The sequence below is a fragment of the Strongylocentrotus purpuratus genome, unplaced genomic scaffold (assembly GCF_000002235.5).
Source record: "Strongylocentrotus purpuratus isolate Spur 01 unplaced genomic scaffold, Spur_5.0 spur5_scaffold_7, whole genome shotgun sequence".
In the NCBI taxonomy this organism is placed as follows: domain Eukaryota; kingdom Metazoa; phylum Echinodermata; class Echinoidea; order Camarodonta; family Strongylocentrotidae; genus Strongylocentrotus; species Strongylocentrotus purpuratus.
This window is the reverse complement of record NW_022145613.1, coordinates 29,414,560-29,435,906: the sequence shown is the minus strand read 5'-3', so window position 1 is coordinate 29,435,906 and position 21,347 is coordinate 29,414,560. Positions and strand designations below refer to the sequence as shown.

The 21,347-nt window shown below is 36.7% G+C and overlaps 1 protein-coding gene across 1 annotated transcript; it reads left to right on the top strand.

Moving 5' to 3' along the window:
• Positions 1–621: 621 nt before the first annotated feature.
• LOC105441385 (sodium-coupled monocarboxylate transporter 2-like) lies at positions 622–21,121 on the top strand. Its single transcript, XM_030974515.1, has 15 exons — positions 622–1,208; positions 8,422–8,487; positions 9,032–9,083; positions 9,985–10,052; positions 10,966–11,120; positions 12,743–12,880; positions 13,489–13,618; positions 14,294–14,382; positions 15,749–15,861; positions 16,603–16,673; positions 17,091–17,177; positions 18,053–18,294; positions 19,294–19,394; positions 20,035–20,162; positions 20,975–21,121. Exons 1-15 carry the CDS (start codon positions 849–851, stop codon positions 21,119–21,121), a joined length of 1,947 nt encoding a protein of 648 aa, XP_030830375.1. The 5' UTR covers positions 622–848.
• The last annotated feature ends 226 nt before the right edge of the window (positions 21,122–21,347 follow it).

The window sequence follows — 21,347 nt, the reverse complement described above, 5'->3', positions numbered from 1 at the left end:
TATACAGTGTGAGTCCAAAAAAAAGTTTACACCTAGAAAATTGCTAATTATTTTAAAAGTCATCTATAAACAGTAAATTATTATACATCTTATGAAAGAGTGTTTTATCCCAAATCATTTGGTACCATTTTTGTGTGGTATGTGTGTACACTTGGATGATCATGAGGCATTGTTTGCGAGAGTGCAAAAATCGACCTCAGGTAGACAACGGAACATCGATCCCTTCCCTGCTATTATGTAAAAATGTGTAGAACAGGTGTCACATGCATATTTACCTGTTCTACACATTTTTACATAATAGCAGTGAAGGGATGTTCTTTTGCCCGTCATGTTCATAGTACTATGAATATGACAGACAAAGAAAGCGGACAAAATATACAGTTCCTCAGGTAGACAAAGGAACATCCCTTCACTGCTATTATGTAAAAAGGTGAATATGCATGTGACACCTGTTCTACACATTTTTTTTTCCAGTCATGTTCATAGTGAGTGTTACTTCCTGCATGCATGTCTATCGTCGAGTGCAATCTAAGATTTCTAATTGTAGTCAACATGGGCAGTTGAGTACGTTGACACGCATGATCCGTCGGCGTTCGTCGTGTTCTCGTCCACTCAATCTAAAAGTCCCTATTTTCTCATCTGATTGGGCGCGCGACACGGAAACAGTCCATGCATGATAATGTGTTCACACTCGAACGCGTCTGTTGTCAACTACAGACTGTAGTAACAGCTCACTAAGTCAGAACAAGGAGTAGCTTCTCGCGGCCAGAAAGTTGCTCAATTTCTTCGCGGATTCAACTAAAAGCAAAGAAAAGTGTGCTTTTTAGGCATCTCTACATCGTTTCAAAATGGATCAAACTGGAGGATCTTCGGTGGCTCGCCATTTCGGAGTATGGGACTATGTCGTGTTCGGCGTCATGCTCCTCGTGTCGGCTCTCATCGGCATCTTCTCGGCGTTTTCCGGAGGTCGACAACGGACTGCGGAAGAGTTCCTGGTCGGTGATCGGAAGATGAGCATCATCCCCGTCGCCATGTCCATCACCGTGAGCTATATCTCGGCCGTATCCGTCATCGGGACACCCGCCGAGATCTACATCTACGGGACCATGTTTACATGGGTTTTGGTGACGTATGTGTTGGCAAATATCCTTCTCTGTCGGCTTTTCCTACCCATCTACTTCAGAATTCGCATCATTAGTGTTTATAAGGTGAGCTGTGTTCTCAATTAGACGTGATATGATGTTTATGATGTGATGAAGTGTCATCACAAGATCATCCAAAGACAAACACAACCGTGAAGAAAGATGTAAACAAAAACCAGCTTATGGGTCTTCTTAATACCCTATCGTCTTGCCAATGGAAGTCATGTTCGAACTATGGCTATGACATGTTTGCCGAATAGAGCGATTTACTTACATATTCAAATTGTGTGCATATTTTTTTTTAAAATAATAAAGTTTGTTCTCGACAACCTGAAAGCTTACTCGAGACTTGCCCGACATAGCAAAAAGTAATGTATGCAGACTGAATTCCAAGTATAGTAGTTCAATCATTAATAACACGTTAATGAAATCGTTCGTCACTAGGTCCCAGGCAGGAAACATCCGTAAATTTGAATATGTTAGTAAACTGGTTTTATTTCTTTAGGTCATGCACAAGCCAAAAGCGCAATGAAAGTGCTTGGTATAGGTTGATTCAGTTTTGCGATACTTGCCCGACACTTGTCCGACATAGCTACGAGTAATGTATGCAGACTTGATTCCAAATACTTGAATAAATAAATAAACAGGTCTACTGCTCCGCTGTAATTCGTCACATCAGCCGAATTCCTATCGGCAGCCCTAAATCTAACTATAATTATGATTGCCTAACCTCAGTCCTAACCCTTGGCCTAACTCCAACCCCCCAACATTAATCATAACCCGTCTAAGCTTTATCTTTGACGAAATAAAACCTAGGGGCAATTTCTGCGGGAACATTTTTGATCAAAGTCAGGGTTGTTGCATTTCTCTGGTGAAAGGAAGAAGTTTGAACTCCTGCTTTAATGACATAGTATAAAATACATGAATACAAAATTATTAAGATTTGAGGAATGGGTGGGTGAGATTTCATTTAAAACCTCTACCCCTCTATCTTTTACTTTCTCTCTCTCTAAGAGCATCTGTTTTGGGTCACCCATTAGCACAATTTTTTTATATATTTTTTATTTCTAAAAATTTAAAATAAAATTGAGGGGGGATCGACCCCCAACCCCATCCCCCTGCGTGCGCGCCTGTACGTATTTGCCTTTGTGAAGCGCCTCGTTCTGAATTATTTCATTCACCTGTTACGAATAAATATATCTCGATAGTCAGAATGCGAAGTGCATAATATTAATTACAAGTTCTATTTTGGTTATTTTACACATGTAGTTCATAAAAAATTAAAAAAACATATATGTCCAGACATATCAAAAATGCAAAGTAACATAAACACAGACTTTGGAGTACATACTATAACTTCTCATAAATGATCAATGTAACTCGTTTACTTCTATATCACAATGGTTTAACGCAAGAAAATATCAAATAATGATGATCTTCATTTATTGTTTCATAAATTCCAGATCAACTATTTAAAAGCGTACACACCACCATAAAACGAAGACTATAGATTTCAGTTGCAACAGGGAGAATAGAATCTTTTATAGCCTTTTATCTATCAGAAGGTTTATGATGACGGTACGTTCAGATCTATTACCCAAATATTGAACAAATCACCTGGAAGCGATGGACCCAGTGTTGAATTTTATAAATGCTTCTGGGGGGGATATCAAACATACGGTAATTGACAGTCTGAATGAGGGTTACGACAAAAAACAATTGTCGTGCACACAAAGTCAAGCTATCCTTACTCTATTATATAAGAAAGGTAACAAAAATGTTTTAGATAATTGGCGACCTATTTCGCTGTTAAACATTGATTATAAAATTGCAGCTCGCATTCTTTCAATACGATAACAGAAAGTTATATATAAACTTGTATCACAGGATCAGGCTGGTTTTTTAAAAAAACCGCTCTGCATCTGAATGTACCAGACTAATTCAGGATACTATTGATTATTGTCTTTTTGCAAACAAACCAGTTGTTATGATGTTCTTGGAGTTCAAAAAGGCTTTCGATACCATTGGTCATGTTTTTTTATTGTCCTTGTTACGGGAACTTAAATTTAAAGATTCGTTTTTAAGATGGATTGAAACGTTATATAACGGTGCTCATGGTCGTGTCTTAAATTTTGATTGGATATCCGACAAATTTGCAATAGACAGAGGCGTTAGGCAAGGTTGCCCACTTTCTCCACTTTTATTTATAATAATTGCAGAGGTTTTAGGGAATAGAATTAAACAAAACGCCAAAATAGAGGGAATCATGCAAGTCCCAGACTTCAATGAAGATCAAGCTGATTTTAAAGATATACGTATCGTTCAATATGCAGACGATACGACGATTATTACTAAATCTGTTAAATTTGTTAAAGAAATAATGAAAGAAGTAGAACTGTTTGGAGCACATGCGGGACCAAAAATTAACGGGACCAAATCAAATCTTATGAAACTAAATATAAATGATGATGAAGTTAAAGATTTACATTTCACCGAAGACCCTATAAAATGTCTTGGTATTTATGTAGGTAAAAATTCTTTTGACGTTCAATATTTAAACTGGGAAAGTAAAGTAGAGAAAATAAAGAATACCTTGGATTTGTGGAAAATGAGAAAACTTACATTGTACGGAAAAGTTGTTGTGATTAAACATTTAGTTATGTCTCAGATAGTACATACTCCCACGGCAGTTCCGATCCCTTCTAAAATAATTAAACGTATAAATAAAAAGGCTTACACATTTTTATGGAATTCTTAAACAGAAAAGGTGAAACGAAACATCTGTCACAATCCTGAAGTAGAAGGGGGGGGGGGGTTGGGAATGATTGACTTAGAGTCAAACTGCCGGTCACTCCGTCTTTCATGGATTCATAAATATTTAAGAGATGAACAAAGTGCTTGGCAAATTTTGTTTAAATATTGGATCAAGAAAATTGGGGATTTGCCACTTTGTTTGCATTTTAATTGCAAAATGAGCGATATGTATCGTATTTGTAGAAAAAAACAGTTGCCTAACTTTTATGTTGACATGTTTTGTTCTTGGGCTGAATTAAAATATATTGATATGTTTAAAGTAACAGATATTGAAAATGTAATGATTTGGTATAATAGCAATATTAAAGATATGAATGAGTTATTGTATTTTCCAAACTGGATGAGAAACAATATTTTTAAAGTGAAACAAGTCTTAGTAAACGGTATCTGGAAAGAAGTTGATTCTATTTGTATTAATGTTCAAGAAAATGAATTACTTTCCGCCTTCAAATTGGCAAAGTTAAAAAGTGCATTTCCGAATTTTTGGTTGCAGAAGTTACGTAATAGGTTACAATATGTAAATAGTCCACCGTCTGCAGTGGAATCCAGTACAATAGAAATAGTAACAGGTGACTCCATTGATGTAGCGGTCATGAAAGCCAAACACTATTATAATTTGATGTTAGAAAAAATTGACAGGATCTGCCGTGCATTTATTTTTGGAACGCTTATTTTGATTTACCCAATGAGTTTAACTGGAAAACGGTGCTCCATTATAAATTTTACTTTATAAATGCCAACAGAATTAAGCAGTTTAATTTTAAATATCTTCATAGAATATTGCCCAGTAAAGACAATTTATGTAAATGGAAGATTAAAAATGATAATCTATGTGATATATGTAAGATTCCAGACACAATTAACCACCTTCTCCTGGCTTTCAAGAAGGTTTCGCTTTTTTGGAAGATTGTATCCAAATTAATTGATACTTTGTTTAATTTTAAAATCCTTTTAGACGAAGAAGTTCTTTTAATAGGTCATTAAATAGAGAGAAGAGAAATGAATCTTGTCAATCTTATTTTAAACTTCGCTCAGTTTATTATCTATAGAAACTATATTAGAGAATGTTTTGGAAGTGAAAAGCATAGGAAACATGCTGTATATTGGATAAAAGAATTAAAGGTGGAAATTCGCAATATGAAATGTAATCAAAAGAAATTCGATACAAACGAAGTTACAAAAGTTACACAAATTTTTTCATTATTTTAGTTAGTGATTATGTCACATTAGTTTTATGTTCTGTACTATATGTATGATATGTTACAACTGCATGAATTCTGTTTTTAAACACTGTTGTAAATAGCTGTTATTTTATGATATGAACTAATAAAGTCCCTCGAAAGAGGATAAATAGAAGAAAAAAAATTACCCAAATATTGATATAATCTTTATTATTTCTTACGGGTCATAAGGTTGTTTATTCTCGCTGTTTCTTTAAAAATAAATAGCAATCATAGGCGCCGGAAGTGGGGGGCAGGGGGGCAGTTGCCCCCAATCAAAAAAGTGGGGGGCAAAACGCATTTTTGCCCCCCCCCCCAAAAAAAAAAAAAAACCGCCCCCCCTCCAAAAAAAAAAAAGAAATGCAGAAATGTTTGCTCATTACGCCACTGCCCCTTGAAGGTGAGCCCCCTGGAACGTTTGCCCCCCCCCTCAATCCCAAACTGCTTCCGGCGCGCCTCATAGCAATTACTCAAAAATCTTCTTTATGATTGCAATTTTTTTCAGTTATTTCGAATACCCCCAAAAAGTGCAGTTCGGTACTAATTTTGTTCGTTAATCGAAATAAGGGACAATGGTGTGAAGGTTATACAGGAAATGCGACAGGATTACTTAAGGGGGTGGAATTGTGAACGACCAAGCCTCTTATTCCAGCACTGAATATTTTCGAATTGGTCCAGGATTAAGGATGTATAAATGCTCTCCAAATTTATTGCAAATGTACTACTACTCTTACCAATCTTTTCGTTCACGTGTCCATCAAAGGCACTAAAATCGGACCAGTTTCAAATCACAAAATTCCTCGTAACTGATTATTTAAATCATATGTTTGTAAGCATTATTGCTGCAACAACCGCGACTATTAACAGGCGCGGATACATGGGGGGGGGGGCGACGGGCCCGCCCCCCCCCCTTTACAAAAGGAAAGGAAAGGAAAGGAAAAGGGTAGAAAGAAAGGATAAAACACGAGTTAGAAGTGGACCCAGGGCACTCACTTATAGGCCAAGGCCCCGCGGTTCAGCTAGCCATGCTCCGAGATGTGGGTCGTGTTCATATCAGAACTAGCCCTAATTCGTGTTTTAGGCCTATCTGATTAAAACAAAATGCCGATGATCGCTCTTACCTATAGTGCATTTGTGTGGTAACAGGAGGTAACCCATGAAAATGGAAAAATAACTGCATTTTTCACGTCCATTCCATGGTCTTCTAGTTGCAAACTGTATCATGGCGGAACGGAGTAATACCCAAATTTGGACAAGCTTACACTTAAAACAGCTTTCCATTGTAATTTTATTCTAAAGAATCTATTTGACAAACATTTGTTTTGAGCTTCAAAGCACGTACGCTCCTCAGGTTCCTATCACTGATCATGCAATGATTTTTTTATATAAAACCTACCAGCGTGAACATCATTACACCACGTGATTTCAATCAAGCATTTCCTTTTAGAATATTCCTTTCAAATTGTTACAAGCCCTGCCGCATGTAATATCTTATTCACCTACGATACTGTGACATGATATAAACAAGCCTGTATCCACGAGGGGGGGGGGGGGGGGGGGGCACGTGCCTCCCAAAAAAAAATCCAAGTTCGGTTGAACTTTTTAGACCCCTCCCCAGGACGTCGATCAATTACATGTATGTGCCCCCCCCCCCCTCCCCAAACATCAAACTCTGGCTACGGCCCTGGATACAAATAGTGTGCCGGTCCGTATATCATGGTATGACTAATGGGAATCGGACAAAGATTTGTATGATGAAGATGACGATTGTAATTATTTTTATTATTATAATCATTATCATTATTAATATATCATTATTATCATCAGCATCAATGACAGTAGTGTAGTACATGTAGTAGTAGGCCTAGTAGTAGTTGTATCATTTTGATTCTTATTATCCTGATTATCGCAATACGTCATGTGCCCGGGATGTTTTGCTATACTACATCTAAGATGTGTACCCAAACTATCAATTCGTTGGTGAAATATCATATAGAGAAAAGAAGAAACATTAGAATACATATTTTTAAATCAATTAAAATATAAGGCAGGAATAAGTAGAGTACAAAATCATGACAATAGACAATATGTCATAAACTATCGTCTTTAAGTTTACCCTTATTTGCATCTGGTTCGAGATGTGCTTGGTCATTTTCAAACATGACCGACACATATAACAACTCGCAATTCAGTGTTAATCAAGTGAGAAGCTTTTATAAATACATCATACTAACATTTCTTACAAAGCGTTTTTCACTTTCTGAATTATAAATACATTTTTTTTTAAATTCTAATGTTCTGAACCCGTTACCATGGTAATAGCCATAGTGGTCCCATCCAGGTGACACGACATTTGCTCCTGCGACAATTGCTCCGGGCTTTATTTCGTCTAAGATGTAGGGTTAGGGTTAGGGTTTCAATAGGGTTTTATGTTAGGTTTAGGGTTAGGTTTAGGGTAGGGTATAGTGTTGAATCCAGGGTTGAAGTTAGCCATTCGATTAGTGTATGAAATTTACAGCGGAGCAATTGTCGCCGGAGCAAATGTCATGGAATCCCCATCCACAGCCAATTTTAAGGCAAATAACCACATTCTGATAGCTAAGGGTCCTAACCTACAGGAAAACATCCTTTAAGATTGTGTCTCACTAGTGCTCACTACCCCCCCCCCCCCTCCCCTCCCCCCACTTAGCGAAATATCGGCCAGCTACCCCCCGGACAACTACCCCCCATATAACTACCACCTAGAGCAACTACCCCCTAAGACAAAAACCCCCGGACAACCACCCCCAGTCAACTACCCACTAGGATAACTACCCCCTGGGACAACTACCCCCTAAGGCAACCACCCTCTAGGACGACTATACCTCCCGGGGCAACTACCTCCCGGACAACTACCCCCAGTCAACTACCCCTAGGACAACTATCCCCTAGGACAATTACTCCCTCACCCCCTCAGACTCCCACCCCCTGCCCGCGCCTCTGACTAATAATTTTCTCTCACGAATTGTCCCCCCCCCCCTAGCCGCCGGCTACATCCGTCCCTGACTATTACTGCTACTACTATATCTACTCTATTACTACTTCTACTACGTCTACTACTACTACGTCTATTGTTATATTACTACTACTACTACTACTACTACTACTACTACATCTATTCTTATACTACTCCCGTTCCTTCTCTCTCGCTTTCTCCTCCTCCTCCTACTGAACTAATAATGTTTTTTTTTATTTATTCTCTATAGTATTTGGAGCTGCGTTTTAATCGAGAATTAAGGCGGTGTGTGACTCTCATTTTCTCCGTTCAGACGGTCAGTAATAATGTGCCTTGATCATGATCTTCACGATTATAATCAATATCGTACTATTTATCTTCATGAATATAATAATAACAATTATAAGCTAATGATAATGACAAAGAATTTAACCCATGATGATGAAACCAGTGATGTAAATAATTTACCCCCCCCCCCCAAAAAAAAAAAAAAAAAAAAAAAAACCCTATTTATTTTTAACACTGCTGCTTCATTCATCATTATTCTGTTCAATATCTTCATCGTGTTAGCTGCAGTAAGGACATAAAACATCTTTATAAACATTTGACAAAAGTCCTAAGTCTCCCATTTATGTCGTCTAGATATCATTTTTATTGTTAAGCAAACAAAGAGCAAATATTCAATGTCTTGACATTCAACTGACCTTGCAATTTTAAAATTGGAAATGGAAAATACTACATGTACTTCCATTGGAATTTATAAGGTCTCTTGGTAGGATTCGCAATTATGTCAATATAATTATAATAATGTTCTCGTACACATTATCAAATAAATCCATCGTGCTTCTTATCTTGCATAGGTGCTTTATATGGGGATTGTAATGTATGCACCGGCACTTACTTTGAACGCAGGTCAGTAACTCTCCTTTACTTATTTCTTTCTTTTTATCTTTCTTTGTTTCTTTCTTTTTATCTTTCTTTGTTTCTTTCTTTTTATCTTTCTTTGTTTCTTTCTCTTTTCTTTCGATCTAAATTCTTCTTCTACATCGTCTCCTTCTTCATCACTTCCTTCTTCTGCTTCTCCTCCTTCTTCCAAATGTTTCAAAGTTGAAATCACATTTGTAATGAATATCACAATCATGAAATCAAATAATGGTTATACCATCATTGCCAGACTTTGCAGACCCGAGCAGACTGAATTGCTGATGAAGAAAGAGCCTGTAGTTGGTGAAATACTGTTAACATATGCAGAGAAGGAGAGGGAAAGGAAGAGACTATTAAAGGCCCACTACACTACTTGTAGCTACTTGCGCCCTCTATATAACAAGCCATGCCTAATCGGTGACCATTCGTCCCCCATAATCCTCTTTTTCTTATGTTAACTGAGAGCTGAGTTGATGAGATAACCACCTGTCCAGTGACCTTGCAGGGCAGTCTAATCCGTCCTGTAAACTATGGCAGATACGCTTTAAGACGACTAGACTGGGTGCCAGTCTGGAGTATGTTTGAAGGGGCTATGCGGGGTTTAAATCTTAGTTGGTGTTGTTGTTTTGTTTTGTTTTTAGGGGGGGGGGGGCTTGTTTGACAATTCTTTGGGGAAAATTGACCAAGTATCCTCGATAGCCGTCTCTGGATTTCATAATGTTGAACTTAATGTGATTCAGTATTTCAAATATTAAATTAGAAGTATTATATATTTTGTTAAACATCATTTTATTACATCTACATCGTTGTTGAGATTGTCAATCTTTTGGTCTATAGTTGTAATGTTTCCACTAAAATTGCTTTTGTTCTCATCTTTTTATTGCTATAGTAACGGGCTTTAGTCTTTGGGCCTGTGTCCTGTCTACTGGAGTCGTCTGCATCTTCTATACTACAGTGGTAAGAGAAGAGAAAGAGAAAAAGATAGAGAAATACAAAGAAGAAAAAGAAAGAAAAAAGAAAGAGAAAGAGAAAGAGAAAGAGAAAGAGAAAGAGAAAGAGGAAGAGGAAGAGGAAGAGGAAGAGGAAGAGGAAGAGGAAGAGAAAGAGAAAGAGAAAGAGAAAGAGAAAGAGAAAGAGAAAGAGAAAGAGAAAGAGAAAGAGAAAGAGAAAGAGAAAAGAGAAAGAGAAAGAGAAAGGGAAAGGGAAAGAGAAAGAGAAAGAGAAAGAGGAAGAGGAAGAGAGAGCTATGATAAATGTTATGATCAGTTTATCTCTCTACGTCGACCCTGTTATCTTCAAATGATTTTTTACATGTCATTTAATTATTATCTTCGATTTTGATTAAAAAAGGACCTGTTAACAGAATGTTAATCAAAATGCCCAACAGGATGAAATGTGAACATGTATGTTTAATCATTTTTCGGCAATTCTATTATAATTGCTATTATTATTATTGTTGTTGTTGTTATTGTTGTAACCAGCTATTAATATGCATCCCCTCTTTCTTTTCTCTTCTTTTTTCTGTCTTTTCCCCCTTTTACCAATATTTTGTTCCTCCATGTTTGTATTATTATGTATTATTTGAGGGTAGTCATACTATCAAGCTTTGCTTATTTTGTCAACCCTCCTGTTTGATGTTCTCGTTTAGTTACACCCAGCCTTACTTTATTCTACATATATTCTTTTGTCATGTGTAAATTTGCAATATTTGTTTGTTATATATTTGTAAAAATGCAAAAGAAAAAGAAAATCATACAGAAATGAATAAATCAAATCAAATCATAAATATTGGTAACATTAACGTACTAAGCCGACACTTACACGCAGCATCTAATTAACGTACTGTTGTTTATCTCTGCTATTTACCTAGGGCGGTATAAAGGCAGTTCTATGGACAGATACACTGCAGGCGGTAGTCATCATGATCGGCATCATTGCCTTCATCATCAAAGGAACCATGGAAGTCGGCGGTCTCGAGAAAGTCTGGGAAATCACAAAGGAGGGGAACCGAGTCCACTTTCGCGAGTAAGATTCCATTTCTTAAACTTTTTTTTAAACCCATCTAACCCGTTTCTAAAGAAAAAATCAACAAATTTAACGAAAAGACTTAATATTAAATTCGACTTTTCCCCCCTTTCCGCGGCTATAGAGTTTTCGAACATTATTGTGTCATCGGAACAAGGGATAGGCTGTATCAAAGCAAATACAACAAATATAGAATTTAATGTTAAAGGAGCTACACAAAGAAAATTCACTAACAACTGATAATTAGAACAAATTACATATGGATGGAACGATTTTCTCTCGAAAAACACGAATAATTTGCTGAGAAATCATATAGATATCATGGAAAGGCGTAAAATGCAATTTTTCAAGACCCTTCTTAGACCCCTAAACGCCCCTGAACGTAAGCCAAACACACGAGCGTAGCGAGCTCTGAATAGTGACGTCAAACACTGGACAAACAGCTCAGTGCCGTGTAGCAGTCTGCAGCTAGCCAGCCGTGTCCCGTTTGTGACGTCACAAATATTGACGCTCTATAAAGGACCGCTGATTAAGGGCAGAAAATCTGGATCTCAAAACTAAAATTTTTGAGAGTTGATTACTGCGGGCCCCAAACATATTCTGAAGAAAAGAGTTGTTGTATTTGATCAGAAAGGCTTCCCCTTCGCAATGATATGAGTTCTGCATCAATTCAAAACACTTTTGATTCTTCGTATGGCTACTTTAAGTCGTATCGTTAAGTTTGTTGATTTTTTTGTAATGAGTGACTAAAAGGATAGTATTGTTGATAAATATGTGTTAATGGACTTTAGAAATACAATTTTTCATGGAGTAAATGTGATCAGTCAGTTAAGATTTTATTTTATTTAAATTCATAAGCATCAATCCGTAAGGGTAAAATCTGTCCAATCCAAAACTATCAAAATTAACAACAACAAATGACAAACACCCCCACCACAAACAAGAAGAGAAAAAAGAAAAACAGAAGCGGGGGCTCTCTAGTAATAAATGTTAGTTTGTTAATCCGTTCCCTAAGCGTTTTGGCTTTTAATTGAACTCATATGACTTACAATGGGACATTTCCAATATTTTATTGTTAGTCCAACGGTATAAAAGTAAAGTATCATATATTAGGATCAGAACTGTGGGACTAAGACGTATTAAAAGCCAGGAACTTCAATAGTCATCGCAACAATTTACTTTCTGAGAAGTTATCAACCAAATACTCATTTCCATAAAATTATAGGCCTACTAGCCTACTCTAAAGACTGGCATGTGATAATTTTCCTCTTTCTTTTTCTTTCTTTATTTCTTCCATTCTTTTCCTTTTTTGATTAATCCACACAAATAAAAGCTCTACTTTTTAGAGGATTTTTCAATTTGACGTAATTTATGATATTATTGTGCTCATCCAAAAATGTTTTGATTACTAATCGGAATTTAATATTGTATAATTCCAAATAAGTTACATTTTATATGTTATATTGTTATGTAAATGTTATTTGATATTAACTTTATGTAAGCATTTGTCCATGTTTTGATTGAGTCATGGAGAAAAAAGATTAATAATAATAATAATAATAATAATAATAATGGACTAAATAGATATCAGTTGAATGCAATGTTCATATTCTATTTGACAGGATAAGTGCTGATCCCAGGGTTCTCTATAGCGTCTGGAGTATGTTGGTCGGTTATACCTCATGGAATCTCGCTACTGGTGCGGGGCAAGTAGTCGTTCAGAGGATGCTGACTTGTGGATCACTGAAAAAGGCAACGCAGTAAGTTTCAAGTTCAAGCTCAGTTTCAAGTATACATATATATATATATATATATATTTCAAAATACAATTATACAAAATGCAATATATATATCAAATATAATAAGAACAAATACAACAACAACAGTAACACTAAAAATGATTAATGGGTGGAGTAGGGATGTGAGGGACCAGAAAAGGTCATTGGCCTATCTAGGCTGGTCCCCTGTTTCTACAACCCCAAAAGTAAAATCTTCAGTAATTAAAAGCAAAATATTGAAAGTTTAATCGTTTAAACACTTTACGACGGCCACAGATTCATTTCGGTGTCCCTCAGGGCGCCGATTATACCCTTTGTTATTTTGTACGTAAAACAATGTCTGTAATTCATGTTTGCCACCTCGGTTCATTTCATTTTCGTGCAATACAAACTATATTTAATTTTACCCCAAATCTCAATTATCAAACGTTGGAATCTTAACTCAGTATTAATAACTTTAGAATATTGTCCGATCACACACAATATGCCTTTCATCCAATTTACCGTTCATAATTACGATGATAATGGTGGATGCGAAAATGTGAAACAGAGATTTTTTTCTTCTTTTCTTTCATAAATTATTATTTCAGTGCTATCATCTTGGCAACCATCACCAAAGTTTTCGTCATATTTATCTGCATTTTCTCTGGCGTGGTGATGTACGCCTACTACGTGAACTGTGACCCCTTAACGCATGGCGTAGTAACAAACAAGGATCAAGTAGATATTAGATTTGAATGGAGGGGCGGATCCAGGATTTTGTAAAATGAGGGGACACAATATTCTAAAATATGTGCTGACAAGCTAAAACGAAGTCATAAGGAATATGTCAAAAATGTCATGAGGGAGGGGGAAGGGTGGCATTCTTGGACTTGTGAACAAAACGTATGCCAAATTGTTTTCAAAAGGGCTCCAGCTGTTAGAGCCCCCCCCCCAAAAAAAAATAAAATAAAAAAAAAAAAAAAAAAAAAAAAAATATATATATATATATATATATATATTTACAAGTTTCCTCATCGGTAATGAGAAGCTATTAATCGACTTGCTCTTTGTTTTTGTTCCGTTATGTATATTGATTTGTTCCCAGTTTCCGAAATGGAAGGAATTTAGGACGTATTGACATCTAGGGCTTTCTGATTCTCGATAATACATTGTGTATATTAAAATTTTACGATCATACATTGAAATATTTCACTTTATGAGAACATTCTGATCTTTCATTATATTTTTATCGTTATTGAAAGATATTTAATTGAATCACAATACTCCACAACATTAAATCATTACTGTCTTGTTACTGTAGAAAGTCATTTTACTAGTGCATAACCTCCATTCCCACACCCTCTTTCTCTCTTTCTGTTCGTTATCATCTCTTATTCATTTAATTTTACTAAGATTATGCCACTGATGGTGATGGAGTTGTTCGCTGAAATGCCCGGCTTACCAGGCCTCTTTCTCTCTGCAGTGGTTAGCGCTTCACTTAGGTAAGACCAATCTAACCGCTACCTTAAAGCCACACTGACCTACTTGAAGCTACTTGCTCCCTCTATATAGAAAACAATGCCTAATCGGTGACCATTCGTCCCCCATGATCCTCTTTTTCTTATGTTATTTGAGAGCTGAGTTGATGAGAAAACCACCTGTCCAGTGACCTTGCAGGGTGGTCTTAGCCCTCCTATAAACTAGTACATATAAGCTTTAAAGGTACTATGTCCCATTTGCAGGTCAATAAAATAAAAAGGTTATAATTTCAACGGCATTTGACAATACTCATTTAGAACTTCCCTCAAAACGAAAGGGTTTGACAATGGCTTTTCGTGGGAAAATAACGACCAATAGTTGTCAAATCGACATAAGTGATTGCAATCGCCTAGGTAATAGTCTAATTTTCAGACCCTTGTACCGAATGGTAGTATGTTTTGTGCTGCACATAGAATCAATCAGTTTTATTTTGGCCATTACAAGAAGTGGGTTATTGATATAGACAAATGCTCATGCTGTTACAGCTCATTTTATGTATGTTATTACCAAAGAAAAAAAAAGACGTCAGTCAGTCACTCAATAGTGTCTGAAAGGGAGGTCTAGAAAATAAACGGGTTTCCTTGCACAATTTGAATACTAGGACACTGCTAACGTTTAAATTTCACACATAGGACATATAAATACATGTCATATTCACAATTCCTGCAAAGTTCTACATAATTCTTTAAACCGAGTACGTGTTCAGAACTATTGTTTATCATTATTGGTAGACTTTGGTGGGTAGAGCATATTTTGTTTCATCATTGGCCAGAGGTCAGGGCCCATCATAAGTATATTCGGCTAAGTTTTCAAATAACAATTTAGTTGATGACTAAATCGTGAAATGATTAGAATATTTATGGAACCTATACGTCATATGGATAATGGATGTCAACTGTGCTATGGATACAGTATCATAAACTTCCAATAAAAAAAAACATTCATGCATTTGGGGTATCACTTTTGATTTGGATAAAACTACTTTATAGAATCCTTCGACAATGGCGTAGTGTGGGCCAAGATATTAAAAGGCCACTAGCATCGGTGGGGGGGGGGGGGGGGGCGGGCAGGCCTTGCTCCTCTTAAATTTCTTCCATTCCCCTATCTATTTTTTTTTCTTGGGGGCCAGATACCCTAGTGCCCCCCGTAATATTACGCCAATGCGTTTTGGATGTGCAATATTGTTTTGTAAATAACAAATAACGGTTTATTCATCTACTTTAAACAAATTGAAATATTATATTTCTGTGTGTCTTTCATAAATTTATCAAATGTTATGTATTATCATAATGTCATCATAAATGAATACATTTTTTTTCTTTCTCGCAGCACTCTTTCATCAGGCATCAATTCTCTAGCCGCCGTGGCAGCTGAAGACGGCGTGAAAGCCATGTGGCCAAACATGCGACCCCAAACCTACGTCAAGATAACTAAGATGTTGGGTAGGTAATTAGTTATAACCTGCTTACACTGACGATCTACCTTTAGCTACTTGCTCCCTCTATATATAAAAGAATGCCTAATCGGTGACCATTGGTCAACCATGATCCTCTTTTTCTTATGTTAATTGAGAGCTGAGTTGATGAGATAACCAACTGTCAAGTGACCTTGCAGGGTGGTCTAATCCCTCCTTTAAACTAGTACAGATATGCTTTAAGGTTTGCATTATTTAACATTAAATGTGGATTCTGCTGTTATTCAGCCCTATCTATAGGAAAATGCTTTCGGTGCAATAATTAGGGCTTATCATTTCAAATACAAATGAATCGAAGTAATCTAACACAATGAGGAGAGTGTATGATTGTCTCTATTTATAAAATGAGGTCCTTTTGGTTGCTCGTACTTCGATTCCTGAACTATTAGGGACATTATATTCATGGATAATCGCTTGAAAAGTATTTTGTATGGCCATGATGTTAAATAGTCTTGTTTTATTTTCTCTTCTTTTTGTAGTGTAAGTAGGCCTATATACTATGTACTGTCCCGAAATGGTATCTTATTATGATGAACGCATAAGAAAGTTGATTTAGCGCTGTCGTCTCTCGGTTTCCTTCTCAAAGATTTGTCTCAGAATCTTTGATTAATAAGCAGCAAGATTAAATAAACGATGTTAATAAAATAAAAAGGTAGGATTTGTGAAACACAGAGAATAAGAACTTTGGTAAATGTGATTTACTCTCCAGCTCTGGGATACGGTATTCTAGCCATTGGATTCGCATTTCTAGCAAGCGTACTCGGGCAAGGAATCTTGCAGGTAAGCAACACAAATTGTGAGACAAAAGTGTCCTCTAAATTGTGTTGGACATGAGGCAACCACTTTAAAGAAATACAGGCAGTTAAATAAAATGTTAACCTGTTTTCAGCGGCTACGTTTTAGATAGCGTTACCATGATATTAATTATCTTTTCCCCCTCTATTTGTAAGATTACCTGACCTTTTTACTGCAATAATATCTGCTACAGTGAATGAAGAGGGAGCAGTATGAAACTTTGAGAATAAAAAAAGGCCAAGCGGAAAGATTAATATTTAAAATAGGACACAGGGAGAGAGAGAGAGAGAGAGAGAAAAGAGGGGAGGGGGATATTATGGGTTCGGATGGAAACAAATGTAGTGCTAAGTTTTGAGTTTTTGATTAATCTTCATTTGTATTTTTTTATTTCCTTTCTTATAGCTCGTACTGAGTATTGACGGAGTTTTCACTGGATGCACTATGGGTGTTTTCATCCTAGGTATTTTCATGCATCGCTGCAATTACAAGGTAGGCTATGTGGTGCGAGTTTGTTTAATGCCCATTTCGTCTACCACCCATATGGTATAATAATCATTTGATGATTATTACAATCAATGATCAAATTATTATAATACCATATGGATGGTTGCCTAAATGTTCATTAGACAAAATGACAAGTAAACGAAATTGTGATGGTGATGGTGATGATGGTGATGATGATGATGATGGTGATGATGATGATGATGATGGTGGTAGTGATGATGGTGATGATGGTGGTGATGATGATGGTGGTGATGATGATGATGATGGTGGTGGTGGTGATGAAGATGGTGATGATCAGGGACGGCGATTTTTTTCATGACCGGGAGGGACGAAATACGAGGGACAAGGGGCATAGTGAAGGACATTAATATGCAAGGGAGTGTAGCGACCGAGAGAAATTTTTTTTGTTACATTTTATTAGTCTAAACGCTGCACTCTTGGGCCCTCTAGAGCCTAAAAGTGTGTTGCGCTCTCGAGTCAGTATTTGCTATACATTTTTTGTTGCATTTTTCCAAATTTTCCGGGAGAAACGATCCCCCTAAAAAAATTGAGGGGGGGGGGGGAGATCCGCCCCCACCCCGGGATCGCCATCCCTGGTGATGATGATGATGGTGATGATGATAAAGCTGATGTTCGTTTTCGTGATGATGATGGTGATGAGTGTGTCTCTAAAGTAACTTCCAGCTAATCACTTGTAAGTGTAACAGTCACAGCCGAAAGTCTAACTCACAATTTTCTTATGTTATTTTCCCTTTTCTTAATTTTTCAAAAAAAAAATCACTTGTTACAATTAATCAAGTCTACATTTCGTTATTGGCATAGCTTCTACCATTATATATCTCTTGTCACCGTTATTCCAGGGGGCTATCGCTGGGTTGGTATGCAGTATCCTCTTTAACATTTGGTTAAAGGTCGGCGCCATTCTTTACCCCTCTACCAGAGGTCAATATCCCCTCTCGGTGGAGGGATGTGAGAGTTTTAACTCAACGAATTCAATGTACACTGACGCAACGACTGATGCGTCAATGTATACTGACGCAACGGCTGATCCTGGCTATTCATTAGTTACGCCAACAGCGATGGGGGTAGACCCTCCGCACAGGTAATGTTGTCAGTTACTGTTTAAATTCAAATACAAATTCAAATTCAATAATTCAAATACAAACATGGATGATAATTTTTATGAGGATAACAACAAATATAAGTTATAGATGTAAAAATCCAAGTAATTATAATATTAAGGCTTAGTGGCGTAGCAAGTGTCCAGCTGTTAGAAGGTACTAACGTCAACATTATTTATAATTATGATAAAATGTGCATAAATGGCTTGCTAATGGACATCGGTGCCGGGCTGGGATTCGAACCCCAAACAATTGAGTTGAGAGTCAAGTTAAATAACCACTATTCCACGACACCTCTTCTGACGGTGCCTTCCCTTTTAATGGCCATTCAATAAGAGGTGGTGGTGGTGGGGGGGGGGGGGCATTGCAAGTGCGCTCACGAACCTCGTAGCTTCGCCACTGAATAAGACGGATACATTTCAGTTCTCGTCTTTTCATTAGTCTTTCAATTTCCCTCAATATTTACTCTCATCTTTTTAAGAAAAAAAACACAAAAACAACTAATATTTCCGGAACGTTTGAAATGTCTTTTCCCGACTTTTCGCCATATTTGTTAGATTATTTTCGATGAAGTAGATTTAGATTTAATATCCATTTTTGTTTACAATAAGATGTACTTTATATCGAAAGCTTGCTAACAGTTCTATATTTTCGATAGGTCATGAGTCACATTGTCCTTAATTCTATTGTCTGTTTTCCTTATCGTGTACATGTACCTCTTTTATCTCATTGTCTGTGTTTATATTCCAAAGTGGAAAGTAAATTAAATTGAATATTGACATTTTTTTACAACTGTATTTTTCTTAACTTTTCTTCTGTTTGTAATCAAAAGAAGAACAAAAATTAAATAACTATTACCCGAAAGTCTTCTTTTCCAATCCACATGACCTTACATGGAATAAATAGAGTGTTTGCTTTGTTCTCTGTATATTCAATTTCTGAAAAATGTAGTCTTGGAATTCCCCTTTTTTATTTTGCAGACCGCCGATAACTAACCTGTATGCAATCTCCTTTCTGTACTACACACCCATCGGCGCCTTGGTCTGTGTTACGGTTGGGATGATTGTTAGTCGAATAACTGGTAAATTTGTTTTCATATATTTGTTAAATAACTAAATAAGAATGATTTGTATTAATTATTAACGATAATAGTCAGTTTTTGCAAAGCGCACTTCGCATATTAATATGACGTATATTTTTTTTGCCCCGTTAGATATCCAGATTAATGTTACTCTTTGTCTTTATGTTAATCATGTTTATTTATTTTATGTTCAAATTTTCAGGCAGTTCGATACGTCTTAATTATCTATTTGTTTGTTTATAAATGTATTATGATTTTGCAATGCATTGTAGTATACTCCCAGTACCCATGCGACTTTGAATATCAAACTAAACTTCAATTTCCGAAATTATTCCCCCTACCTATTCCTTCCAGCGTTATCAGCGCACGATTCATTTCAGAAAATAATAATTTTGACTGGAAAAGGATATCAAACTAATCATTTTTATTCTTCGTCTTCTTCTTGTTATTATTATTGTTCAGTATTTTTATTATCATTATCATTATTAATATGAATATCATTCTTCTTATTATTATTATTATTAATAATAATATAAATATTATTATTATTAATATAATTACCATTATAAGTATCCCTTTTTGAAATTTGGATGTAAATTTCAAAAATCCCTCTCTTTGCGTTTTGTTCTCCTATCCTTAGGTTTCACTGATCCCGATTCGGTTGATGCTCGATTGAAGTATAACATCACAGACGCCGTCTTCTGTTGTTTGCCTGAATCCCTTAAGAAATGGATACGCTGTGGTGTAGAAAAAATAAACTACCAAGATGTAAGAAGACACAATTATTCTCTTGAAAAAGAATCAGTCAATTCCATCAATTAATATAGACGGTATTATGTCGATGACATACACCGGAGTGTTGGCTCAGTCAGTAGAGCGCCACACAACCGGGAGGTCGTAGGTTCGAACCCCGGCCGCGTCATACCAAAAGACGTTAAAAGATGGGAGTTGTTGCTACCTTGTTTGGCGTTAAACAATAAGGGATAGAGCAACGTCGATCTGGCGCTGCTCAGTGGCTGCCGGGCTCACGATCAATTGGGCAAAAAGAATTTCCGTTTCGGTTTAATAAAATTTGGAGTGGACTATTAGGCTATTATTATATTATTATTATTATTATTATGACAATATATCTGTCAATATGTATACATACGGCTATAGGCAATTATCAGGCCACGTTTACTCTGGTCAACATACCAATGTGGTTAATAATTAAAACTGTGCGACTAAATTGTAAAACTATTAGCATCAAGACTTATTTCCTTCTAGAAATCTGCATGTATTTCTTTATTTCATTCTTTTTTCCTTTGCCCCCCCCCCTCTCTCTCCCTGACTCTCTTCCCTTCTTTCCCCTTTCTCTCCATAATTCGCTCTCTTTCCCATTCTTTTTCCCCTGCTCTAATTTTTCCCTTCCCATCTCTCTTTCCTCTATCTCCCTCTCGATCTCCTCTTATTTCTTTCCTTTTCCCCTCTCTCTCTCGTTCTGCCCTCCCTCTCATAACCCCCACCCTCCCTCTCTCCCTCTCATAACCCCCACCCTCCCTCTCTCCCTCTATCACTCCCCCATTCTCTCTTTTTCTCAGGATGTCGATGATGGGGACAAAGTCATCGTTGTACAACAGTCGCCAAATGAGCTACGGGATGTCTACTCGAAAATAAGCCTGCAAGACATCAACGCCAATAGTCATGCTGCAGAACCACCTGTCGAAACCAAAGAAACGCATCAATAGAACGAAAGATTCATCAAAAGGCGTGTATCATGGTGGCACAGACTTTCGAGAAACCAACACAAGGGCAATTTTGAGACCCTACTGCACATCCAATAGAAATCATGGTCGGATTGTGCTCTACGCCATTGTAATGTTCGTACATGTAGATGATGGACAAAGATATTGAACTTGCCTTTAAATTAATTTTCGAGAGTCTACCCGATCGTGTTTCTTTTTGAGCAGATAC

Bases quoted from the DNA above. Each gene is read 5' to 3' on its own strand.
- LOC105441385 (XM_030974515.1), top strand. From the start codon at position 849: ATGGATCAAACTGGAGGATCTTCGGTGGCTCGCCATTTCGGAGTATGG. The intron at 14,383-15,748 runs GTAAGACCAATC...TCTTTCTCGCAG, and splicing joins GTGGTTAGCGCTTCACTTAG to CACTCTTTCATCAGGCATCA. The intron at 20,163-20,974 runs GTAAGAAGACAC...TCTTTTTCTCAG, and splicing joins AAAAAATAAACTACCAAGAT to GATGTCGATGATGGGGACAA.